Source organism: Eleginops maclovinus, chromosome 3, assembly GCF_036324505.1.
Source record: "Eleginops maclovinus isolate JMC-PN-2008 ecotype Puerto Natales chromosome 3, JC_Emac_rtc_rv5, whole genome shotgun sequence".
Lineage (NCBI taxonomy): Eukaryota > Metazoa > Chordata > Actinopteri > Perciformes > Eleginopidae > Eleginops > Eleginops maclovinus.
In genome coordinates this window covers 2,740,850-2,768,440 of record NC_086351.1, presented here as the reverse complement: position 1 = coordinate 2,768,440, position 27,591 = coordinate 2,740,850, and the positions used below count along the sequence as shown (strand labels likewise).

At 41.7% G+C, this 27,591-nt stretch overlaps 1 protein-coding gene across 12 annotated transcripts in view; it reads left to right on the top strand.

Annotated features, from left to right (window-relative positions):
* The window catches only part of cspg5a (chondroitin sulfate proteoglycan 5a), a 59,670-nt gene extending 32,438 nt beyond the window's left edge, over window positions 1–27,232 (top strand). Inside the window, exons 3-7 of one of the 12 annotated variants that reach the window (XM_063878879.1) lie at window positions 12,837–13,025; window positions 18,313–18,388; window positions 21,309–21,365; window positions 24,553–24,654; window positions 26,152–27,232. In XM_063878879.1, coding sequence (XP_063734949.1) covers window positions 12,837–13,025; window positions 18,313–18,388; window positions 21,309–21,365; window positions 24,553–24,639 — 409 coding nt within the window. In that variant the 3' untranslated portion in view covers window positions 24,640–24,654; window positions 26,152–27,232. Of the gene's footprint in view, window positions 1–12,836; window positions 13,026–18,309; window positions 18,467–21,308; window positions 21,366–24,552; window positions 24,655–26,151 lie in introns of all 12 variants that reach the window. The other 11 variants (XM_063878878.1, XM_063878881.1, XM_063878874.1 and 8 more) reach the window with 11 other exon arrangements.
* Window positions 27,233–27,591: the final 359 nt, after the last annotated feature.

The window sequence follows — 27,591 nt, the reverse complement described above, 5'->3', positions numbered from 1 at the left end:
GGCACGTCTTTTAACCAACACTCACAGACGTGTGCACATTACCCCTGTTCTTAACTCCCTTCATTGGCTTCCTGTCCTTTTTAGAATTGATTTTAAACTTATAATGTTTGTTTTTAAAGCTCTTCATGGCCTTGCCCCATTATATTTATCCGAACTTTTAACCATCCGAGATCCAGGTAGAGCGTTGAGGTCGACAAATCAACTTGTACTGGAAGCGCCCAGATCAAAATATAAACACTGGGGTGACCGAGCCTTTTCCGTCGCTGCTCCCAGGCTCTGGAACAAGCTCCCCACCGAGATGCGTCTCATCTCGGACCCGGGCCTTTTTAAATCCAGGCTAAAAACCTACTTATTTAGGATGGCTTTTAATACCCAGTAGAACGATGGCGCTTTTATCTTATTTTATTTTATTTGACTTTGCTGTATTTTATTTCTCTCACTGTTTTTATTGTTTTTAAATTGTTTTTATTTCTGTCTTTTTATTGTTACACTATGTAAAGCACTTTGGTACTCCGAAAGGATTGTTGTAAAGGGCTGTATAAATAAAGTACATTTACATTTACATTTACATTCAAATACAACATGGCTGTTAAATATATATTACGTAAGAGGCCAAATATAAAAGTTTCCAAGCAGGAACTGATATGATTACACACAAATATCTGTTATAAAACCTGATATTTCTCTCCATCTTTCCTTCGTCATTTCCTCGCTTTGGTACAAATGAAGGATTTCTGACCGACCTCCAGTGCTTAATTTGTAAATCATAAGGTGCCGGAACGCAAAGTACATGACAGCTCAGGGATGACGAGACGCGTACAGGTCCCGGAACGTATACATAAAAGGTGCTGAAAACAACATGAAAATGTCCACTTGCAACGCTGTGGGACATACAAGCCTCGATTTCAAATAGTATCCATGGTATAAATGTTATGACGATAATTTACAATTATTTTAGGATAGTACGCACAACGCACAACAACAACACATCACCACAGGTGGGACTTCAGTATACAGCCAGCAATCAATTTCTCAACAGGTTTAACGTGTAAAAAAAATATCTATTATTCAAAGATTGGCACGGCGGCCTATTAATAGACAGTATGTTTGCTCACCATATTTAGTTGTTTAAAACACCACACATCACGAGCATGTCCGGATTGTCCTCCATCTCTTTTTTTCTACTTTTACTGCGTGTGTCTGTGGCAGTTCTGTGTCCTTTGGCCACCCAGGACCTCACGTACGGGACTGGATTGAATTTAGCCAGGGGGGGTCCAACAAGATTTAGGAAGAGTAAAGATGACATGGTGGATGTGAGCAAAGAGCTACGGTTGGGAGTGCAAATCAAGTTCATTTGTGAAAATCCGCGCTCACATTCAGCACTTGCAATTGGAATGCTGTTGACAGCAACAAGTAACTCCATCAGCTCATCGGGGGGTCTTTGCCATCTGAGTCTCTGTACCTTCTGTAGGCCCGTATGACTGCGCGCGGGTTGGCAATGTTGAAGCGCTGACACAGTGACTCGACCTCAATCTCTCCATACAGCGCACCTGCGTCCTCGGGCCAGTATTGTGCGTAAAGCACCTTCAACTCCTCAATGAACTTGTTATATCCAGTTTTATCTGGCATCCGGCCTCCTTGAGATAACATACGGTCCTCCAAGTTCTTGGCCACAGTTAGAAAAAACTGCTTGGGGTCGAGTGATCTGTCGCTTGATTTTCCTCCATTCAGCGTGATGCCATGGAAAGAGTTTTCCTCAATTCCCCTTTGGCTCAGTTCAGTGTAGCGACCTGGCCGATCCGACATGGCCTCAAGTACCCTGATTTCCCGACAAATTGACTTGTGTGCTGAAATGATGGTAATGTCTCGTTTTTGAAGCTCGACTGGGAGCTCAGATAATTCTTGCAATGCATCGCACATTATGCCTAAATTGTTCACAAACGCATGCGAAGATAAGCGCATAGCAAGCCCACTGTATGTTTGCTTTGTGACACTGTTACGGGAGGGATCTTCTGATGCAGTTTTGAAATGCTTGTAAAGTGCTGGGTAGTTCTTCCACACTGCTTCAACGGTTCTAAAACTTGATGCCACCCATCTAGTGTCTAAAATACGACCTATTTTGCATAGCTGGACATCCAAGCTCTCAGCTGACTCTCTCAGCTCCATTCGATTTTTGTTAGATGTGCTATACAGTGCATATATCTTGTCCATCAATATTTTAAAGTGATTTATAGCACCCATCTCTTTCACTACGTCTGCGACCGCAAGCTCAAGCCTGTGGGCTGAGCAGTGCCACACAGTAATGTTGGGAAACATGGCCTGGAGCCGACTCGCCACTCCGCTTTTACGCCCTAACATAACCGAAGCACCATCACAAGTTACTCCAATGAGGGTCTTAGAGAGAAAATCCTGTGTCAAATGCAGGCGCTCCAGAGCAGACAACAGTTTGTGGACAATACCTTGAGCAGTTAGATCATCTAGCTCTACGAGTTCAGTAAAAATGTTTGTAGGCTTGTCCATATCGGGCAACTGAGCCCTAATGTATATTATCAAGCAGCTCTTTTTGCTTAAACTGGTTGACTCATCCAGCATTACACTGATTTTGGGAGTGCACTGTAGCCTACTATTTTTTCAAACAGTTTTCTTTTCATTTCTTCAGAAATATGTTTCTGTATGTTTCCACATGCAACATTGGAATGTAAAATTCTCCCCATATCGAGTCCATTTAATTCTTGGCAATCAATCTCCTGTTCGAAGCCATATGCGGGACGGTGGCGTTTAGCCTCCTTGTACGCCGTGCGAAATACGCGAGCTGTAGTGGCCATCTGTTCAGACTGACTATTAATTATAGATTGTCCTAAAGTGTCCACTTTTGCCTTTTCGAGAATGTTTGCTGCTGCTAGGTGAGCCTTGGTACGGGCATGTTCAAATACCTTTTTTCTAAGTGCGCGTTGGTGTTTTATAATATCTGAAGCAGATGAGGTTACTGTGCATAAAACCCACTCTTTTGCCAGTTTCATCCCCGACGTCTTCTCTGCCCCCAAAGTCCCCACCGCCTTACACGTTGTGCAACCCAAACCTGATTTTCCCCTAAAAAGCCAGGGATAGTAAGTCTGCTTCACTTTTAGCTGAGCTTTTGTCCATGCATCCCATCCCTGACCTGTCGCTGGACGTCCCACACTCCTCTACGCTCTCCTCTCCTACTGACTCTTCCTGCTGTAAGCCTGATGTCGCGGTTCCACTTGCCTGCTCCAGCTGTTGTACCGGGCTAGTTGATGCCAGGGTACCCACCGGTTGCTGTTGGTGGTCCACCTGGCCGACGGTAGCTGGCTCCTGCTCCGGCTGGCGGTGAACCTGACCCGCTGCTGACACGGTGCCAGCCTCCTGCCCGGGCTTGGCTAGCTGTCGGTTAGCTAGCTGGCTAGCTGTTGCGGCGCTAACCTCCTCCTGGTTTTGACCATCAACATGACCGCTGCAGCTGCCCTCGTCGCTGCTTGTGGAGGCTTTTGTAAGAAATGTTCGTTTATTTGAAGCCCAGGAGACGGTTTAAAATAAAGAAAGCAAAACTCCCTTAAAAATTATAAAAGGAGTGTTTAATAAAAGGATGCAGCGGTAGGTTTTACAAAAGCTTCACAGCTGTGGCTCAATAGCCCGGGACACGCGTCCACAGGCCACTGACTGAGCGGAGCTCATCAGTAGTTACTGTCTGGCGGTCCGGAACAAAAGAGAGCTCGATTTCACAATCCTTACATGTTTTATAGAACCACCCCTTTCCGACCATACAATAAACAACTTCAAAATCAGACGCGCCCCGCTGTCGTGCTCTCATTGGTTGGTAGCGGGGGGCTGGATCCTCCTCTATAGGCTGACGTCGTCGGGGCGGGTCCTCTTATGACGTCACCGTCGCCATCTTGTTAGCGAAGTCCTGGAGCTGTCATCTACGATAGTCTATTATGCAATTCTTAGGAGGTTTATCAGTTATTAAACAGGCAACTGTATCATTGCAGCATCAATGAGTGAGAGGTAGAGGCGGTGTGTTTAGTATGCAACTCCACTGGTCCTTCTCCCTCTACTCATATATACAAAACAATATTAGCTTTATGCTATCTGAGGCTAAAAACAACATCCTGTAATACTACCGGAAATGGACAAATATGATCCGTCCAGAAACAGTGAATTATCTTTTAAAGTTCCGCTCTAATATATTGATTATTTCTAACAATCCCTCCTTACACACCTTTCAAACGGTGTGTAAACTATAATATAATCAATATGTTCTCCATTTGAATATTGCATAATACAGAATTGTATAGTTAAAAGTTATACATGATCATACAATCTTTTATTATTGAATACTTGTGGCTGAAATCCTGGAATGGCACCTAGAACAATAGCAGCAATTTCCTAAATGCGTAAACTCTTCAATTCCCTCCTTTCATATCTTGTGATGAGGTAAACAGATCATTTTCGATTCTAGTCCAGTGTAAATGCACTTATTCAATATGATCCTATATATATAAAAAATAAATGAACTGTGTGTAAATCATAACAACAATCAACTCTACTATATAATACCAAGTTGTAATAAGTGATTAATCACATCCTAGGAGTAGTTTATAGAGCATTTCATGTATACAGTAATAAGAACTTATAAGACACTTCCTTCAGACGAACTCATCTTGCTCATGGTCTGAATAAGGGATAGGATCATCCTGTTTTTCAATTAACAAATGTAACTGTTTTCTCAAGAGAAATTGACCTTTATTTTTGCTCACTAGAGAGGACCGTGGTGATCAATTGGTCCGCTAAAGTGCGAATACATAGTATGTAACAACATCCACATAGTACCAAGATTGTATCCATTCCTGCATTGAATAACATTGATTCATTATCGGAGTCTAATATTTACTGAACATTCTTTCTAACGTTCCTACAAAGGGGTCCTCTACTCCACTATAGTCTGCTAGCTCGATGATCAGGGCGGTAAGTCCTTCTAACGCTCTGGTTACTGATCCATCTGGGGAAGGGTTATTTGGGATGAAAACACAGCACAAGATTCCAATTAGTCTGCAAACACCCCCTTTATTAGACAAAAACATATCTAAGGCCACCCTATTTGCCAGGCCATCAGACTGGTTCCATCCAACTGTACGTGCAGTCCCCTTACGGCATCATGGGTGTAAATATTGATTCGAATCCTGCAGTTATCTGGTTTCTAGCTTTAAACTCCCTCTCACCAACTACAACAGTGCAAATGTTCCAGGCCAGTCATGGGGAATGCCTGGACACAAAATTTTAGTACCACTGTACCACCAAAAATCTGCCCTGGGGTATTGTACGTCAGCCACAGCAATTCCTGAAAGAAGGTCCTGGCTGGTTACTGCTGTTATGGAATTTCACCATCGTAACGTTCCCATACTGCCTCATCAATGCAAGATCAGTAGAGCCTGCTTTGTTCTACCGCATACACAACCCAATCTTAACCATGCATTAGTGCCTTCATACCATATTTCCACCGCTATAACCTTCTGCACAGTCGATGTACTCAAATATGTCACCAGTCTATTATTATCCAGTATATAAGCCTGCGCTGTTCCTATATGAGGGACTGCATTCAGGGAAGAATTTGAATCTGCCGTTTCAGGGACTATCTCCGCTTGGGGCTCAGCTATTTCTACCAAAACCGAGCACATAGGAACTTTTCCAGGAACCTCAACCCCTAATAGTAAATGAAATGAAGTTGTTTCTCCCCTTGCTTTGAATAGATCATCCAATACCATTTCATGCTTTCACCGTACCAAACACACTCTGTCATTTACCTTTCCTCCTATTTTATGTCTCTCGGGGGATAACACTTCATTTTACCCAACTTTGTAACTGCAAGCTTTCTGTTATTTTTATCCCAACCAGTCACATAATCAAAAATAATTCGACCACTCATTCAAACCATCCTGTATTTCGTTGAAACAACCTGTATGTTTCTTATCTGTTTCAAAACACAAAATAAGTAAATTATGAAAGTTATGCTCATCTGGTATTATCTGTTGTGCAACATTTGTTCCCGTTATTGGAAATTCCTTATGGTCTAACGTGACTTCAAAACGTTATTGGCTTGTGCCATAATTACAAACAAAATGAAATACCCAACTTCCTTCGGTAAATTATGTTACATATTGCAATTAGCTTTGAATTTCCAATAAGTATCTAAATTATTCCTACATTTTAAAATCCCCATTTCAAGTCAAAATGCAATATGTCAACTCCTCTCATTTCTCGAGAAGGATACACTGAATGTGTAGATAGAATAAGACCCAGTAAAACCATGATGCAGCCAGAATGAATGTATTTCCTGGCTGTTGTTCCTGAAAAGGTGTGGATGAAATATACTTCTGTATCAGAATCAATTACCCACGGCTTCCCGTTCCTGCCAATCACTTAACCTCTTTAGATGTATCAGCTTTCTCCTGTGCCAAACTCCATGTCGATCTCTGCCTGAATCGTGTGCAGAAATCCCTCCTTAGGCACCAGACAAACTGCTTCTACCTGTTAGTGTTTAGAAGTTAGAGAGCTGGGACATGAAATCAGAATTCCAACAAAATGTCATCACATTTTTCCTAGGAACTTAGATTACATCTGTGAAATTATTGTTGTGTTTATCACCCTCCTTATACTCATAATCTCCAACTGTCTGTAGTTGAGCCTTACCCTTTGTTCCACTATTTTATTCATCTTACCTGGACCATGTATATCGAGTAGTTGGAGGAGCCTGGGATATAAGATTTACATTGACAACCTATATGCTGTATCTGCTGTGCATATTACAAACAAAACCTCTGAACCATTGATACTTCTCAATCTCTACTAGAGAAAGGGCGCTGACTAACTTGGTTCCCATTTCATCACATCATATGTTTAGCTTAACTTTAAATATTCTTGTTATCTCCATACTTCTACTATCCCCAGGTAACATATCTGTTAAAAACCATTTACAAATTCAATATCATTATCACAGGTGAACTTCTTTCATAGGTTCCACTCTGGAATTGTATTTGTTAATCATGGAATTGTAATTTAAACAATCATGCTGTTGAGCAAACATGTTGCCACTCCCCCTTTTTACACATCTTAACAAAGAGGTGTAACAAAAACCCGGTTGAGAAAAGAACTTTAGTTAAGCAAAAATTCAAAGACACATCAAATCATTATTGTTCAAACATCAAACTCTCCCGTTAAAGAGTGTCTCTCACCATCCATCAGTCCTGAAAGAAACAAAATCTCTGGATTTAGTTTGTGTTAGTTCAGAACATGCTCAGTTAGTCTCTGTTCCTCTCTAAACTCATGCAATTGCATTGATCAGATGCAAACATTCATTCTCACTCACACAGTCGGGTCTGGTCAGGGTCAACCCAGAGTCAGTCATCAACAGTGCTGTTGTAAAACAACAGTCAGTCCCGGTCAAAGGTCACTCGGTCTCAGTCTTCTGGTCACGTCATGCTCTGCAGAGTCTTTAATTATTCCGTCATACTCTCCATTTACAAAAACACTTATAAGTTTCCTTTTAATTAGTACTGTTTTTTAAAATATGTCTTATCATTCTATTAGGACAGCGCCGTGGTTATGTAGAGACGTCCCGGACGTATGCACATTCCAATCTACTCACATTAACCTGTCAAATGAACATATGCCAGATGTGTAGGTCACTGCTTTTTTGACCTCCTAAAGCGACAGCTTTATTACCACAATATATAATGTCAAAACTGTTGAGATATTGCACACATCTAGTGTCGCAGCTTGTGTGAAACCTTCTAAAGAACAACAACAACTTACTTCAATATACTTTACTTAGATTACATTAACAAAAACTGCTTCCCTCATGTTAAGTTAAGTAATTGTTAAGCCATCACTTCCTTTTTTTAAACTACTGGATCTTTATCACCACCGAATTCATACAAAAATCTCTAATAGATCTTATTTCCAATACTCTTCACATACCCCACTATCTTAAATCAAAACATTATTAGGATCTGTATGACTCTGCTCGATTCTCTTAATATACTCCATTATTTATGATCAATTCTAGTCTTCTTGAAAAATATTTCAAGTCTTTAATCAGGAAAGTAATGTGTGGAACTATGAGAGCTTTGACATGTCATAACTACAACTTCAATCCATAAGAATGTTTTAAAGTAGGAATGACTTTAATAATGGTTTCCATTCACTTGGTTAATTATATTGGATATGGTCTGGTATCTAATGTTGGAGTTATCACTATAACAAGTTTGTTTCATTTAAGTATCATATCTGAGATCAAGTGTGTACTAAATCTCTCTCCTTCTGTAGATCAAAACTCCCACAATTTAATTTTACCAAAGTCACACCTCGATATAGGCTCTGAAATAATAATAATAGGTTAACATGATTAAAATGTTCCTACCCTGTTCTCCTGACTCCTGAACAGGTTCTACCAAAAGTGTAGTGGATCTTGCTTATCTCTATAATTTCCCCCTATAATAATGTTACAAATTTATTTACTCCTTTACTTTAAAAACTTCCCCTTTTCAAATATCATTTACCAATCTATAAAATGTTATGTAATAAAACATTCGATATTTGATCTTAAATTTACAAAGTCAATTCAAATTCTTTAAATGTGTTCCACTTATGTGTTTACGTGAGTGAATGTGTTTACACAAACTCACCCATTCGAAATCCCCTTCCTGCCACCTCTGCTCTCTGGCTTGATGACCCCGACCTCCTTAGATTCTGCAGATTGACCTTTTCGCCCCTTCCTGTGCATCTGGTTTTTGACAGTCTTTGACTTTTTGAACCTGCATTCCACATCAAGCTTCTCTCCTTGTGCGGATTTTCATTTCAGCATGGGTCTGCTCGATCACCGTCTCTTGATGTCTTTCATGGGAGACGGAACCCCGTTTTCATGTGTCTCATTGTCCATCAGAATCTGTGCTCTGAATCAACCCTTGTTGCTCTGGACCTCTGTGCTCTTATCAGAGGGACTGGTGATGAGTAGATCTCTGTCAATCAGCATGATGCATGTTTGTTGCTGACCTGGGTGGAGAAGCAGACGGATGCAGTTCTAGACAAAGCCCTGCTTTTTGCCTTCCTTTCTTATTGAATTAGTCAGGAAATCTCGTGGGGGATGGTCTTTCGCATTATTTCAGGAGGACATGGGTCTGTCACCAGATTGCAGAGGCTGCAGTCCAGGTGGCAGCTTTCTTTAAATCTATGAATCTCAACACACTGGTTAAATAAGTCACTTAATTTTCACTTTTTTAACTAAGCATGTGTTCTGTCTTGTGTATTAAATGCCATCTACTGTAATAACAAGTTAATGTCTAATAATAATATCTCTCAAATGCATTTGACTTAACTCCTTTAGGAAAATATTTTCTCCCATAATTCAAATATTCACATCCAGAAACATATTCCCACACATTATATTTGTACGGTCTCTGTTTTCTTCTACAATAAAAACATTCCAATGCTTTTTCAAAAGTTAAAATCCCTTTAACTTAGCCTGTACAACCCAGCAGAGCATATTCACAGATCACTAAGATGTAAATGATTCAAGTGTAGTCATACGATTCACTCCTGTATTTATCTTCATATTTACTAGTGTTAACACTTTTATCTATATTAATAATCGCTAAACTTCTTTTAACAGCACTTTCTTATAATTAATTCCCGTTCTGTAAAATGTTTCTCCTCTCTTCTCTACTGCTTACAGACAGATGACTCCTGAGTCTCCTCTCTGTGTGAGAAAAACATCAAAGTTAATTTAGATGATAACAGCATTTGGTCTTACAAGAAGATTTGGGTGTCGCCTACACCCCCCTTAATGGTCTTAATCCCCTCTCTTACTCAAACAGGCTTTATCTTTATGGTTATTGCTCAACACAGCTTCACCCCCTGTTCTGTTCTCAGTCTTATCAGAGAGTTACCTCTCTTCTGTGATCTTAGTAACCTTTCATCCTTTAACCTCTAACTCCCCACCATCTGCTTCTTGTTGGTAGAGAATTCACTCTTTTAAAGTGTAATTGTGTTCTTGCCATTTGTGCTTTCTCTGTTTTTATCATTCTTAATTTCAATGTATCTGTCCTAAACTGTAACTCCCATATGGGAAAACTGGTGTTGGATTGAAGATAAACATCAGCCTTAGCTCTATTGTTATTCATACTCATTACCTCTCTGGTTCTTTCATCTCTTGTGAGATTAACCAATAGGTCCAGACATACCGGATCCACCAAACAATATAAATCACTACCATAATAACAGAGACACATCTATTTGCAAACTCTGCGGGAGTTGCTGGTAGTTGGCACATATAACCGCATGTTGCCCGGATGGTTTGTGCGTTCTCTTGCAAGATTTCTGTCATTACCATTTGGACCTCAATGTACACTATTCAATACCCTCACCAGAGGGTGCTATTTTGTTCCTGAAATAATACTGGATATATATTAATTCCTCCAGTAGGGGCGCTGTTTTTTCTTTCTGCCCCGTCTTTATTGGCTACTTCCTGACTGGTTAGCCTCTCTGACCATTACTTCCTCTGAAGTTTTCTGTTAATGGCTGATGCTAACAGACTACGCTAACTAGGTTAGCCTATTAAAGACAAAGGACTTTGGGGGAGGGGAATAGAGAACCCGTTTCCAGATGGTTTCAAGCAAAACAGCACAGTTCAAAAAGGCCCCAACACTGCTTGGTTCTTTAAAAAAAAACCCTCTCTGATTACGATTACACATAACACTTAACCCTACACTAATAATTTAGAAATTCTCCATGCCCTAACAATTTAAGTACTCTTCAAAACAATCGCAGATAGAGAAGGGACTTCAACCTCAGCTCTTCTCGTTGTAGTTGGTACCATAAAACAAATCTTTTCTAAATCTATGAACTATGCTTTGTTAAGTTCCAGAATCAGTAATGACGTCAGGACTCCAACCTGTGCTCTCACCATGCTTTCTTCCCTTCAACAAGCAGTAGTCTCGAGGAATTTAACCCCAAGCTACGCCTCTCAGACAAAAGAGGTCTTCCTTTTAATATTAACACTATTTGCCAACTATGACTGTTCAATAACGCAACACGCTAATCAGAGACTATTGGAATGTCGTCACAATTCTCAACGTAATTCTGTCGCAAAGATTACGTTTACTGACCCACTCACTAATCACTCGATTAGGCCTTAACCTATTAGGACTTTTTTAAACTTACTTTATCACAAAATTATACTATCAATGCCGAAATACGCTCCAGAACCTTAAATCTGAATCTACGCTGCCAATTTTAATTAGCACTACGTTACCGAACTTTAATCGATATTTACGTATTAATTTTACCTAAATCTCATTCTAATTCCGGCGTAAAAAGGACAAACACAGACAAACAAAACAAACAAACAAAAAGCTTTGGAAAACCCAGGACCGCACCCCGGTTAATTTCAATATATTCAGTTCTTAACTTTAAATAGCCAGTTCATGATTAACGACTCACCTCCAGACACTCGCATCTCAAAATGCTATATAAACTATGCAGATTTTGAAATAAACAGGCACTGCTCACCTTTTTAAATGGGATCCAATCCGAGTGTCTGGAGTTTATGCCGATTCCGCGAAATCCCCGTCTCGTCCTGGCACTTCAAATCACGTCCGGGGTCACCAATTGTAAGAAATGTTCGTTTATTTGAAGCCCAGGAGACGGTTTAAAATAAAGAAAGCAAAACTCCCTTAAAAATTATAAAAGGAGTGTTTAATAAAAGGATGCAGCGGTAGGTTTTACAAAAGCTTCACAGCTGTGGCTCAATAGCCCGGGACACGCGTCCACAGGCCACTGACTGAGCGGAGCTCATCAGTAGTTACTGTCTGGCGGTCCGGAACAAAAGAGAGCTCGATTTCACAATCCTTACATGTTTTATAGAACCACCCCTTTCCGACCATACAATAAACAACTTCAAAATCAGACGCGCCCCGCTGTCGTGCTCTCATTGGTTGGTAGCGGGGGGCTGGATCCTCCTCTATAGGCTGACGTCGTCGGGGCGGGTCCTCTTATGACGTCACCGTCGCCATCTTGTTAGCGAAGTCCTGGAGCTGTCATCTACGATAGTCTATTATGCAATTCTTAGGAGGTTTATCAGTTATTAAACAGGCAACTGTATCATTGCAGCATCAATGAGTGAGAGGTAGAGGCGGTGTGTTTAGTATGCAACTCCACTGGTCCTTCTCCCTCTACTCATATATACAAAACAATATTAGCTTTATGCTATCTGAGGCTAAAAACAACATCCTGTAATACTACCGGAAATGGACAAATATGATCCGTCCAGAAACAGTGAATTATCTTTTAAAGTTCCGCTCTAATATATTGATTATTTCTAACACTTTTCTGACTCGTTTTGAAGTGTCTATTACCTCTTCCTTCTTTTTGAAGAAAGACAGTAAATTTAACTGTCTTTTTGACATGCTTGCATTTAATTAGTTTCTTCCTCTCTGCGAAGTGCTCCTCATGTGGCGAATTTCAAAAGTGAACGCGTTTGTCCGTTGGTCCAGCTTTTCAGTGCGTCAACACAGATCTCCGACTCTTTCAAATCTTAATCTTAATAAACGACATGAAATTCTTGGGATTTTTTTCTGTAAATTAATATCTGTATATTTTATTTCATTTTAACCATTTTTTTATTTTTATTTTTTGTGAGAGGTACCGGATCTGCCCAAATAGGTGCCGGAACACAGGGTGGCCAAAATGAAGAGGTGCCGGATCCTGTTCCGGCAGGATCCGGCTCAAATTAACCACTGCCGACCTCTCTCCTCTGTCTCCTGCAGGTGTAACGTCCAGGATTACATCTGGCACAAGGGTGCTCGCTGCGAGTCGGTGGTGACGGAGTTCCAGGTGATGTGTCTGGCGGTCGGCGCCTCGGCCGTGGTCCTTCTGCTGCTCTTCATGATCGTCGTCTGCTTCGCCAAGAAGCTCCACGTGCTCAAGACGGAGAACAAGAAGCTGCGCAAACGCAGGTGAGGCTCCATCTGGACTCGGGGGTAACAGATAGGAGCTCTGTTAAGCTCTGGTTTTACATTACTTTCTTTTAGAGTTTTTCTCATACCAGTTCACAAATAAAAACCATGAAAATATAGTTATTTAGAATATTTTTGGGATGATAAGTTTATTGTTATTCTCCCTAGATTTATATCCAGTAGCTAATGCAATGCGCAAACGCAGATGTGCACTGGTAGTGATCATTGCAAGCATTATTCACTCCAGTTCACAAAGAAAAAGCAGGAAAATATAAGTATTTTTAGTCTTATTTTGGGTAACAAAGCTTATTTATATTCAGTAATGCTAATGCAACGTGCTAACGCAGGTAGGGCTTCATCCAGAGTTGTAGATTAGAGTTAGTTCAGTTATTTTCCTCTTTCATTGTTGGAGCATCATTCTCTCCAGTTTGCAAGAAAAAGTATGTTAAATTAGTCTTATTTTGGATGAAAAGCCTGTATTTGTACTCCATAGGTGTATTAAGTAAAGTAAAGAAAGAGTTATAGGGCTTTGATTCCCCACAAAGTATCCCATCTCCGATAAAGAAATAATCAAGCCTTAGCAAAACTCCATTTGTCAACGTCTTCTTGGGGCCACAGGCTCCCCGCTCGTTGAATAAGTGGCTTCATTGGTCTAAAGATCAATCAAACTAAAGTAAAGTCTAAAGTGCCTTGCTCACAGGCATCCTGGCGCAGCAGAGTTATTATCCGTTACCCAGCAGTCACCGTGTTGTCGGCTGCGCTACATTACTCCCATCAATGTTAAAGATTGGAGGAGAAAGCTTTGTTTCTGCAGCTGTCGCCGCCTCGGGGCCGAACTGCTGCCCGGCTCGTGTTAAATGTGAAGTTTAAAAGAGTTACGGAGACACACGGGTCGATAGAGAGGGAAAGGGAGAGCTCAGGGGAAGAGAAGTTTGGTAGAAAATAAAATCTAAAGGCTAAGCAGACCAGCTACAAGCACACTCTGAAATCAGTCAATATGTCTGTGGTGTCTGGGAATAAATGGGAGGGGAAATGAAGTTTAGAGATACAAAAAGAGGAACTATGTGGCACGTATTTGTGTTGTGTTCATCAGATACAAACCTGAACAAGAATCCATGTTTAAACTCCAAAAGGTGGTCGTACCTAGAGGACAAATGAAGACCTTTAAGAACGTTAAAGCATGGAGACATGTTGCTGCAGAGACACAAAGTACAAGTGAACCTGACAATGAGCATGATATGTCCTCTTTTAAAAGGTCACATTATGTTCCTCCTCCTGTTCTTAATAACACAGTTTAGAAAGACTTTGCTGTAGATGGCAGACAGACTGTTGTTTTAGGGTCCATTTGTTCTCTTTATGGAGCTCTGACTCACTGATCATTTGGGGATTATGAGTGCCAGGATGTGTCCTTCACACACGCAGAGAGAGACGAGGCCTTGGTGCTCTGAGAACAGAAATGATTTTCCATAACAACAACTTTTAAAGCAAGACCGACCCGAACAATAATGACTGATGGAGGCAGTCAGCTCTTCGCTCAAGGACAGAATAATAAGGAACTTTTTCAGCTCAGACGTTTTAGTTTTTGAGTACTTCCAATTCTTTGGCAGTGCAGTGGCAGGGAATATGTAGAGCTGTTTATCACAGCATTCATCGCATGCAAAATATGTTAATTGCAATTAATGAAAGCAAGATAATACGATATTCGAAATGAATCATTTATTTGCAATTTTTGGAGAGTGAAGTATGGAGAGAAATGGAGATCAGAGCGAGATGGACTGGAGGTAAACCGAAGGAGAGAACAGCAGTGATGGAGAGATTGAAGGACTGAATATAAGAAGGTGTGTGTGTGTGTGTGTGTGTGTGTGTGTGTGTGTGTGGGGGGGGGTCGTTGGTTTGGCAGTGCCTGTGTTTTAGCGTTGATCTCCCTAGCAACAGAGGATGATCAGAAGCAGCCCGGCGATCGAGCTTTGGGGATCCGAATGTGAACTGAAGGGGCCAAATTCTCAACACCACATCCCACGCTACAGTTACTGTTTTTAGCTCCGCGGAGAAGGTTATCACGGAGGAGGAGATCATGGGAGATGAAGAAGAAGGAGAAGAAGGAGAAGAAGTGGAGTTCAGTCAGGAGCAGCGAGCTAGCAGAAATTTAAAGAGGAGAAAAGGGTGATGTCATTGGTAGGCTGGATCCAGCTGAAAGTAGGGCAGTCTGAGCAGGAGAGGGGGTGAGGGAGGGAGAAACAGGGAGGCGGGGTTGACCTACATACAGCTGTGCGACCTGAGGGGGGGGTGTGTGTGTGTGTGTGGAGTGCAGCATGAAAGAGACAGCCTCATCAAGTGGTCGGCTAAAAGAAATCGAAGAGGAGCGAGAAAGAGGAGCAAGAGGAGGAGGGGGGGTGAGAGATAAGGGGAGTAAAAAGGAGGGCATGATGAAGCGGGGGGGGGGGGAGAAGGGAGAAACTGTTGCAGGAGAGAAGAGAGAGAAAGTGAAAAGGAATAGGAATAAGAGAGAAAAACGCTGTGTGTGTGTGTGTGTGTGTGTGTGTGTGTGTGTGTGTGTGTGTGTGTGTGTGTGTGTGTGTGTGTGTGTGTGTGTGTGTGTGTGTGTGTGTGTTCACTGCTGAATGAATACATGAGACTCCCACACTCCCCCATCTGCTGTGGGTAATCACAGTCGCAGTGTTTCTCTGCCGCAGTCGAGATCAAACCCAGCGTCCCGGTCATAGAGAGAGGGGAGGGGAAAAAAAGATGGCTGGCATCCTGACATTTTAGGATCTGAACCATAAGAGTGGTGCAGGAATGAGTCCTAAAGCCTGGAAATGGGTTAGCATTTAAGCACTTTCGCGTTCATTTGTCCCGAAACCACAGTTTTATTATCGTTTAGAAGCCTGGACTAAGGTCTGTGAAACACGTCAGTAAATACTAATGAAGCGTCTGTGTGTCAGAACAAGGTGTTTCCTAACATGTGACTTCACTTTTACATTTATATTCTATTTAATATTCCATTCCTTACACACTTAATATATATAATATCCTGCTTCATATTTTATATTTTGTGTACATTTTTAGACGGACATGTATATTTTCTACTTGTTTGTGTACAATGCATTGTCTTCATGCTGCTGCAACGCAAAAATATCCCAAATTGGGATCAATAAAGTCCTTATCTATCTATCACGCCAAACATTAGCCGCCTTTAGCTTAAGGAATTGTGACGTGTAGTCATTTTAACGCATATGTTAGCTTTTTACCTCTGGTGATTGCAATTACACATCCGCCAGCTCCTCTAAAAAGCCACTAAATCATATATTTTTTGGTTTAAATAAGGGTTGAAACAGGTGGGGCTATTTCTTGGCTGCTGATAAAAAGCAGAGTGAGAGGTCCAAAGCTGGTTTATACTGCCAGACTTTGGTTTCAGTGATGGTGGGAGAACATGATCTCTGTCTGTCTCTCTCCCGTCAAAACTCTGTCTTTGATTGTCCTGTCACAGCGTTCATGAAATATACTAAATATGGAGGATCAAGGTGACAGGCGTTTTTTTGGCGGGAAGAACTGTAGATCACGGCCTCTTTAGATATGACGAAGGGGAAGTGAAGACATGACAAGGACAGACGTGTAGGTATACGAGTGCGGGGGCATGACAGCCGTTTCATATATATGAGAAGGAAGATTTGCAAGAGACAAACGTGTGACACTCCCGCTTCATTCAGTCCCCGAGACAAACATCTCTTCCCGCTGAGAAGTCTGAGACGAGGAATAAAGAGGAAGGCAAATCAAAGAGTTCAGTCTCGCTCAGTCGAAACGGAAATCCCATAGTTTGCAGCTTCCAAGACGAGATGAAAGGGAAGCTGTTTCAAAGAAGTCACTTCTCATCATAGTGGATCCATGTATTTGCAGGGACATAGAGCATTGTTAAACGTGTAATGTGCTTTTTGATGTATCATTTGTTAGTTATCATTAAGCAGATGTAAAGAAATACTTGACTTTTTGGGAAATATACACATTTGTTTGGCATGTCCCCAGGCAGGGGGCAGTTCAAACGTGCAAACAGCATACTCAATTATTCACAACCTTACTTATAGGAACAAAAAGTGTCTGTAAAATCAAGGAAAGATCACGCACTACAAAAGAAGTAACGTTTTTAGGTCAAAAATATAAAGCCAATGCAAGGTTGCAATGCGAATTTCCAGGAGGTTTTTAGGTGAGGAAACGTGGGATAAACCAAGGGTTGTCTCTGCATCTGAATTCCCTGGACAGATGTTGCGTTATCTACTCCTTTATGTGCATCAGAAGAGAGCATTATGTGTATTTGCAAAGTCTAATTGTCTTAATTCCTCAAAAAACATGTGACGTTCAAGAGGAAAGCATGGGATTAGCTTGTTTGCATCAATGTCAAATAAACACAAAACTGATTATTTGCATCGATATGTGCAACTCCCATCAAGTGGGTCAAATGTGAGTCACAGTTTAGCCTCTGTGGGGATATGTATTCAAACCAGGTGACCTTAATCTGATGGTCAAAATAAATCATGTGATCTCCCTTTGTTGCATCACAGATCAAGTGTTTGTGTTATGTTCTGTTTGCCCGTTGACAAACAGAAGTCTGCTGTCTGACTAATGCTGCTTTCTTGCTTTTTTCTCCCCCCTCCTTTTTTCCTCTTGTCCGTCTTATCTTCAACAATGTGATCTTTACTCCTAAATATGTCCCTTTTTCTTACCCCCCATCTCCTCTCCTTTGTTCCATTTTGTTTCACCGCCTCTCCATTTACTTTTGTCCGTCTCTTCGTATTACTTCTTTCGGCTTCGAATGTCTTTTCTTCTTCTCTCACCTCGTGGATGACCTCCTGTAAATGCCACTCCACCCCTATCTCTTCCTCACTTCCTCCTCTTCAAATCCTCCTCTCCTCAAACTGTCTTGTACTCTTTTTCTTTCTCTGGACCCCCCAATTTCTGTCTTTTGCTCTCTTAACCCTCCAATGTCTGTTGGCTTTTCTGTCTTCCCCTGCATTCCTATGTCTTCATCGTCTCCTAAATATCCTTTATGCTTCTCTTACTTTACTTTTTACTTTCTGCACATCTTCTCTCTCCTTCCTCCACCCCTTCCTCTCAATATCCTTTAAATCCTTTGCTCCTTTTCTTCACCTTCCCTCAATCTCTCTCTTCCTTTCCTTCAAACTCTTCCCCCTCTACCTTGTCCACACGCCTTCCTCCATCCTTCCCCATCTTCCTCTCCACATCCCTCCTCCCCTCCCCACTATCTCCCCCCCCCCAATCCTCCGTCACCCAGCAGTAAGTACCGGCCTTCATCGGAGCAGCACAATGATAATTTCTCGCTGTCCACCATCGCTGAGGGCTCCCACCCAAATGTAAGGAAACTGTGCGACACCCCTCCTAACGTCCCTCATGCCCGTGCATTGGCTTACTATGATAACATTATCTGTCAGGTAACGTGGTTCTCGCCTCTCTCTCTCACCCCTTTTCTGCACCCCCCCCCCCCTGCAAACCCTGCCCGGGCCCCTGACTCCTCTCCCCCTAATGCATGGGCATGAGTATTCTCAGATACTCCGAGGTGTGCAAACGCTATGAGGGCGAGCGATGGGCGGGGTCGAAGGGCGAAGGAGGGATGGTGGGGAGTTTTCTCTAGGGGAAAATACAAGGGGAGGAAATATCAAAGTATAGGATGCGCCAAGAAGTAAACATATTTAAACATGACCATCATAAACCTTTTTGAGAACTCCTAGAACTTTATTGACATTTCTAATATAGTGTTTCTTGCAAGTTCAGCCAAATTAGGATGAATCACTTATCTAGCATAAAACTCAATGACCACTTTATAAGCTACACATGCACAACAATGCAACAGTAAAGTCAGGCTTAAAACTTCTATGGACTATATTATATTTAGACATGTTTGTAGTTTTCTTGTCCTTCCTTCTTTTAGTAAAACTTCTCAATATAAGGCAGTCCAACACCACCAGTAACTGAGATATAACACCTTAATCACTGAGTCAAAAGAGCCTGAGTAATATAAAGATCATAAGGGTAGAATGTAGGCAGAATGGATGTATTGCATTGCATTTATTGTACAGGTTGTACTTCATATACTATAAATTAGAAATGGCCAGCTGCATAGATTGATCCATTTCTACCACAGCAACACGATGGCTGTTGGGTTTCATAGCTTCATGCTGTGTATTGATTCGACTCCCCTGACTTATTGATCCTGTTGTGAGGTGACGACAACAAATACACAAATAGGAGATGAAAAAGTAAAAAAGCTCAAGTTAGATTATGAAAAATTAGATTAGATTAGATTTTTTTTTAATATTTCAGGTGAAATGTGTTCAAAAATCTGGTCTTGAGTTTTAGCTAATCATTTTAAGAACATTTCAGACACCCCGCTCATTTATTTTGAGTGAACGGTATCCAGGAAGCACTTAATTGCCTCCTGACAAAGGAGATGTACCATAAATTTAGGGTAGTGGGTGAGGTTGCAGCCCGTAAACCCGCCAAGGTCGAGGGTTTTCTCCCCCGGGAAAACCCTTTCACACTGACATCTACAGACGCTTTCACGCCAAACTTTAAAAAAACCACGCTGGCTTTAACTTGACCCCTTTATGAAAAACCCCCCAAAATTTCCTTTTTTGCCCGCGCCCCCCTTTCTCACCCCGTTCTCTTTTAAGGTTCTTCCTTCTCGCCCTTTTGCTCGGGTGTTGGTTTCCGCTCTGGTCTGTGCACCCATTCGACCATTCAATTTTAACCTTTGTCTTTTAAAAAAAGGCTGCTTTTAATGTTTTCAAAAGGGGGAATTTTTTTTGGGGGGTTGGGGGGGGTTGAGCCCAAAAACAGGGTTTGGGACAATTTGTAAAAAAAGGGTCAAATGGTAAATTGAGACAACCCCGGGCGGCCCGGGGGGTTGGGAAACCGGGGCGGGGCCTCTAACGGGCATGGGTAGCTTTAGGGCTTTTTGTACGCAGGGTATTCCTGTCAAAGGGGTGGCGGTTTTAAAGAAGTGGTCCCTCAATTTACCCGTCAGTGTTTTGAAACTTGAAAAGGTAAGTGTGTTTCCAAATTCATTCAGCTAGCCAACAGTTGTAAATTCTTTTTAAAGGGGAAACCAAAGGGCCACCCTTCTTTCCCCCAAAATATTTTGTTTTTCCCCTGCGACAAGAAAAGTAAAAAAACTACCATCATCCTCCCTTTCCTACATTTTCAAATACGGTTAACTCAAAAACCCCCTGCAAAAAACAACTCCTAAAACCCCTTTCCCCCCCCTGGATGAATTGTTTTTGTAAATTTTTGGGGGTTTGTTTTCTGCCCCTAAAGGTAGTACATATTTCCCCGTGTTTGGCTTTACCCTGACGTTGGCAGTAATGGCGGGTAGCCCTTGTGTTTGCAACACTGCCCCGATTCAGGAAATTTTTGATCAAAATTCACCCTTATAAATTTTTCTAACTTCCTAATTTAAAATAAAAAAATTTAATATAAACTGCTGTTAAAAAGTATGTTGGGGTCAAACAAGGCCAGGCCTAGAGGCGAAATTGCCCATTCCCAAAAAGGCCCAAAAAATTGGGAAACCTTTTATTATATCACCCAAAAAAATTTCAAAAACATTCAATGGCTGTTTACTCATTTCTTTGCCTTTTTACGGGTTTAATTTTATTAGCAGGAGTCCAAAAGCCAATTGCTCTGTTTCCGCCATTTACCTGACCCAAAAACCCAAAGATTTCAAACTACTTTTCAGCCCAGGTTTTTTTTAAACTTTTTCCCCAACCCTAAAAAAAACCACGAAAATAAGGTTTTCAAACCAAAAAAAACCTCCAACCCCCAATTTCCAAAAATAAACCCATAATAATAAAAAAAACCCCCCCCAATTCCCTTCCATACCAACAGTCACGATGGCGGAGAACCTCACCAGAAATATCCCAACCTGTATTTACTGTGCTAATAATGACTAACAGCCGGGCTGCACCAGAGAGTCTGTGTTTGAGCAGAGATACTGTAGCCAGCTGGGAATATCAGCTGACGTCTGAAAGGAAGTTTCTCCTGCTGTTGGTCTCTGTCTCCAACACTCGATCTCTCTCTGTCTTTTTTATCTGTCTGCTTCTATCTCTTCCTGTCCGCCTCTTCTTTCTCGCTACTTTATCTCTCCGTTTCACCTCCCACTCAACTTTCTCACTGTCCGTCTCCCACTCTCTCTCTGTCTGTCTCTCTACCTGTCCCTCTCTCTGAGGATGCCTTTGTATGGTTTTGAGGAGTTATAACCCTTTGCCCCATCCCCCTCAGAAAACCATGAGCAGATACACCTGGGAGTGTAAGACCAAAGAGGAGTCCGACTGCGAGGTAAGACCAAATCCCCAAAATGTCAGAAAGTCCTGCCCTCCCCACTTCTCTCACCTATCCAAACAGCTCTCTCATTGTAACTGTGGCCCTGTCAATCACCCTCTCAACTCTCAGTGGATCCATCTGAGCTTGACCTCCTCCTACCAACCCGAAAATAAAAATGAACTATATATATCGCCATCACGACCGATCCAAACAAACTCCATGTCACCTGTGAGAACTGAAAAAGCGCATTCATTGAACGTAATTCATCTTCACTCAGATTTGCCAACACTATCTGGCAGACATTTAGTCAATATATGAAAAACAGAGTCAACTATAAGCTCCAGTTTAATGATCACACTTTACTTCACTTTATTTCTTTGTTGAACAAGGACCATGCATAAAATAAATTAGCTGCAAAAAGAGATGGATAAGGACTATATTTTTAGAAAAGCTTCAATTCAGGCTTATAAAACAGTGTGACTTGACCAATTTCTGTTTGCAATGCAATCAATCCCCCCCAAAAAGAGACAGAGCTATAGGCCAAGAAATAAAAAGAACTAGAAAATTGAGTGAAATTGCGCTTTAACCCACTGTGAAACACAGAGACCTCTAAACCCTATCCCAACCAGACAATAAACTGAATCAGCAGGGAACTGTTGACACCGTGAGAACCCTGTTACACATCACGCACACTTATAAAAACCTACATTTAGGGGAGAAAACAACCATAAACAAACAAAGAAAGATGAGCATGAAAAAAAAAAGCCAATACACAACTGAACAAAAACCCGAAAATCACTTTCCCTGCAGCAATGGAGCGCTTTGTGTTTCCGAACCTGAGATAGATTGAACCCTATGGTCCTCAATCTTTTCCCTCCACAGTAATTCAGCAGAGTTCAGCCACACAGTTTCCAACGTTGCATTGTCAATACTAACTAAATTCAGCACAGAAAAAATGAATTGACCCCGGCAGAGCTGGCCGTCATTGTAAAGATGATTTCATTTCAATCGACTGAATCCGCTCTCAGACTGACTTAACAACACTGAATTAACCCTAAACGTCAGCAGGCGGTTACATTTTACGATTAAATGTAAAGTTAATTGTCCCTTTAAATTAAAAAACGTTCATAATTCTTTATGCACGTAAAACAAAAATACTAGGACCATTTAGACCATGTGATGTCTTTTTGTTTTTCTACTATATATGTGTCTGTGTGGGCAGCAATATGACTTGTTTCCAAGCAAACAAACACTGTTACTGCAGTAAAACTGTGAAGAAAAGCCTTCCATTTAAGCCAGAAGACATCCCAGATATACAACTTATCCAAGTATTCAGAGGAGGGATTTTATGGAGATAATTTCGATTTTTTAAATGTTGCATCAGTGCACTTAAATAGATTAACGATGGTCCCTTTAATATTTGCAGTCAGTTATTTTCTGCAGGCAAAAATAATGGCCAGCTGTTTTTGATTCGGTGATTCCTATTGGTGTGACACAGTATAGACTGCCTGTCCCAGGTTGAGTCAAGGGAATCCATGTTGGGCTGAACCATGCTGATCCATTTCTTGAACCATTTAAAGACATTCAGGTTGAATGACAAGTGCTTCTCGTCTCCTTATCCTCTTCACTGCACACATACACATAAATGCAAATCAACCTGACGCTCAAACACACAAGTGTAGACAGATGCTTTATATGCTCAGAGGGAAAAAAGCCTGTCAGTAAACACAAACAAATCCAAAACAAATATGTAAACAAACACATGGAGGGAACTGAACAGGCCGGCTAATATGAACTCAGCTACGCACAACTCAAATATTATAGTTTAAACTTTATGTGCCCAAGCTACAAACAAGGTAATAAAGCAAACAGACACACAGGTGTACAGACGCTCAAACACTGTAAATGCAAAACATATTTAATCAGCAGCAGGGGAGCTGGAGAGAAACACAAACTTTCAGAACACCTGCCTGTCCTTTACAGTCCAAGCAGAAACAAACACCTCAGCTGTGCCAAAAGTAAAATATTTATAAAGTGTTGCACTTTATGGCTTCATAAACATTTATATTTGATTCAGATGACGACCCGGGCCTTCCTTAACTCGTTCTAATCTTTTGGATTCTTCCAATAAACCCTTGGTGTGCATTTCATTGAGAGAACAAGCACATATGTTCTATAAACACGCACACATGCACTCACAATTACTAAGAAGATGCTTAAGTTATAAAACAAACATACTGTATGGGGGCTTTAAGTGGGTTAACAGGCTGTTAAGGTATTTTTCCTTTGCCAGTTATCTCATGAGCAGAGCGACTAGACCTGGCTGTTAGCTACCTTGCTAACTAACCAGACTAGTCAGCTGCCTTGCTAACTAGCCATGCTACACTGGAAAATGAGCAAATATGTTCTATAAACACTTACAAATGCACTCACAATTATTAAGAAGATGTTTAAGTTATAAAACAAACATGTAGGGGCTTTAAGTGGGTCAACAGGTTGTTAAGGTATGCTTCCTTCAGTGATAAGAACCTGCTGTTAGCTACCTTGCTAACTAGCCATGCTAATTCCGCCATGCTTTTATGCTACACTGGAAAATGATAGAACAAAGTTGTCCATCAGGGGACGTTTGGAATTTGTGCTTTATTAAACTGTGCGAAGAGTGCACAGCATTTACTCTGGCTCTGCTTCGTAACATAACAACTCCACAGCTTGTTAATTAATGCTACAAAAAAGCAGTTTATGCTTATTGTGCAAATTGCCCAACATATGAAAGTTGGCATCCAGCAGTTTCTGATTGCTGAGGACCCATACATACATTTCTAACATAAAACTTAGGGGTACTTCACATTTCCAGGTTCACAATAGGACTGTATGTGCTGGCAAATAGACTCTGTTGTAGTAGTTTCTGCAAAACCTCACCAAACTGAGTCTGCGACTTGCCGAAAGTGGATTTCAATACAAGCTCTTACAAAAGTTAGTCAGGTGCAATCGTTCCAAACTGTACACATACAATCCCTGTTAGAAGCCCGAACAGCTGTCCGTGTGCCTCCATCGTCTTCATCATCAGAACCCTGTTTATATCTGTTCCTACTTCCCCCCAAATTACACCCGCTCTAAAGTTCTTGTGGCCTTCCACCCGCTGCCCGCCCCCTCTCCACCCATGCACAACAATGAAATCCAACAAACAAAAAACATTTTCCAGTTTCACGCTGACGGGAGGAAAGAGGGCCCCTATCCCGTAACCATGGAAGTGACGTATCCGCACGTCCTGCCCGAAGTTACTATCTAGGCCAGCAGCCAGCGGGTAAATGCTCTCACTGCTCTTCCTTTCTAAAAGTGCCATTGAATTCAAACGCAAACATTCAATTAGGGGGTGTTTGTGAGTGGCACAAGCCTCAGGTTCTGAAAGTGTTTTGTGTGAATCTGCCAACCTGTGTGTTTGAATGAAAGTGTATATCTCATGATACTCAGCCAGTGTGTATGTGCCTGTGTGAGTGTGTGACAAAGAAACGCAGACAGGCGCCCCGGGACGCCTCAGCGCAGCAGGGTCGATGATGCCATGCAATATTAATGGGGATAAAGGCTGGAAAAACAGAGCTAAAATGAACTCCACAATCAATCTGTTCCCTCCGACCTTAATTAAATGCAGATGAATTGGATTGAAGCCTCTTAAAACTCTTTTTCCCCCAGCGACTGCTTGGGTATGTATGACGGTGGTACCCACAGACAATCAGCCAGAGTTTATTTGTTTTGTTTTTTTGGGACAGTATAAATGCAAGAAGGTGAAGCAAGAGGAGTTCCGCATGAGCGATCACTACCGTACACGGGGGGGGGGGGCTATATTGTAAAGGTCTTGCATGTGGATGTGCATGTGCTTCCTGGGTTGCCTGAAAAGGGGGGGAGGGGGGTGGTGTCGCTCATGCAGCTCACCTCACCGTCTCTTCAACCAAACATGACATGCCAGTCGAGCATGATGATGCCTCCAAACCACTGACATGGCTTCTACTTGAACCTGGTTTAGTTTGGAGTCACAATACAGTCGCTGCAAGTTGATTTTGTTGAATATTTGATGGTATTCCGCTGCAATCGACAAGTCTCTAAAGGGTCATACCAGGTTTTAACACGTTTGTTTAACACACTGGTGTGGTTCTTTAAAGCATGCAGGTGGAACATGCATTGGTCTGCATGCAATACACTGCAGAGCTCTGGGATTCTTTCAAAAGCAGAGCGAGGCTGAGTTCAACGAAATCACCAGACAAGAACGTCGTTATTGGACGATTCTGAGAAACGCTGTATTAAGTTCAAACACAATCATTTTTATGCCCAATGCTAACGTTGCCAACAATGTTAAGTTTAGGCAAAGCACATGGTTAGGGTAAAGGTTACAGGCAACCTAAACACTTAGGTAAGATTAGAGAGCATTGAGGGGATGATTCATCAAAGGACAAATGTTATTTGCAAGTCTGACAAAACATGAACATTGGTCTTGTACATATAAATAAGATAGACTTTACTTCTTTACCTCCTGACTTTCTACATAAAGAACAGACTATCAAGTCAGCATTGGGCGTAAAATGGGAGGTGCAGAATCGTCCGATATGAGCTTAATTCTTGGGATAGAGGGCTGGTATTTCTTTGCTTTAAACAAAGATGAACATAGGCTTTAAATAAATCTAGTTATGATGGTTTGATCAGAATTTCTTTCCACCAATTGGCAGGGTCAAAAGTTGCAGCTGATCATGAGACTGACTGCTGTTCATGTTTCTAACTGTACTTTCTACCCCCCTCGCTCCATGGGTAGGATGATCCTCATTCCCAGAACAAGCTGGAGGACCCGGTGAAGGCCCCGCCCAAGGAGGACGACTCCCTCAACATCCACAACTCTCTGACCCCCAAACATGAGAACCACAAGGTCCTGGGCGAGGAGAACTCCTCGGAGGTAAACTCACTGCAGAACAACATGATGTGAAAACAAATCAAACACAAAAACCAACCCTGCAACCTGACAACACGGCACTGAAAACGACACGGTGCGCCGGCAACGGGATTCCCCTAAATCCCCGCTCTCCGTCCGTCCGCCCGCTGCCGAGCGCGCCCGACCGGTCAACCAATCAACCAACTAGCCTGCCAACTACCAGCCAACTACCAGCCAACCAACCCAGTCTGCAACCGTCTACAACACGGCAACACTGCCACCAAGCGGCCTTGGCTGCTGCAAAAAAACGTACACCACCACCACCTCCACCACTGCCGCCACCGCCCCCGCTCAAAGTAGACCCTCTCTCGCCAACCTCACCCTGCCGCCGCCTTGCACCCCCCTCCTACATTCACTCACGCCCCTGTTTCGCAGCCCCGCCCCCCCTTGTTGCTGTCACTCTACTCTCCCTTATCTCTTTTACCTGCGCACACACACACAAACACACACACACAAGAACACACATACAGTGAAAAGATGAAGACATAAACATGCTTATATGTACACACACACACACACACACACACACACACACACACACACACACACACACACACACACACTTTCCCCTGCCTGCATTGGTGTATTTTGTAAAAAGAAAGAAATCATACAGAAGTTTAAAACGTACGTAAAACGTCATTGTAAAAAAAAAAGGTTAAAGCTACTGAAAGGTTTTGATGTTTGTCTGACTAATCCAGTGAGTATGTATAAATATTGGAGATAAAAAAAATTGCTTGGATTGATTTTAAAAAGAAGCAACACACTGTGTCTTGGTTTTCATTGATGTGATTTCTAATCCTTTGATGTACTTTGTTTTTTTGTTTTTTTTTGTACTTTTTTGGGACTTCGAACAGAGAATAAACAAACGAGATTCAGACAGTCGTTGAAATAAACCTTTTTAACATGACCTCTGTGGAGCCTGTGTTTTCCTCTGCGTCGCCTTCCCCCTTTTTTCCTCCAAATGTCTCTGCATGGCTTTGAACGCAGCATCTCAGATCTTTGTCAAAATGTGCATCCCCGCTTACACACACACACACACACACACACACACACACACACAGTTCCAGGTCCAGACTTATACAGATTACACTTTTAATTGTATGACCACATTAGCATTAATTGATTGTTTTTATTCCATTTCTATAAAAATCTTAATTGTTTTTCCTTTTCTAGGATCTCTCTACTTTATGAGCTTGATACATCATTCTTGAGCCTGGAGCTTTCAACCCACATCTCATGGCCTTTCATTGATGGGTGGTGTTAGCT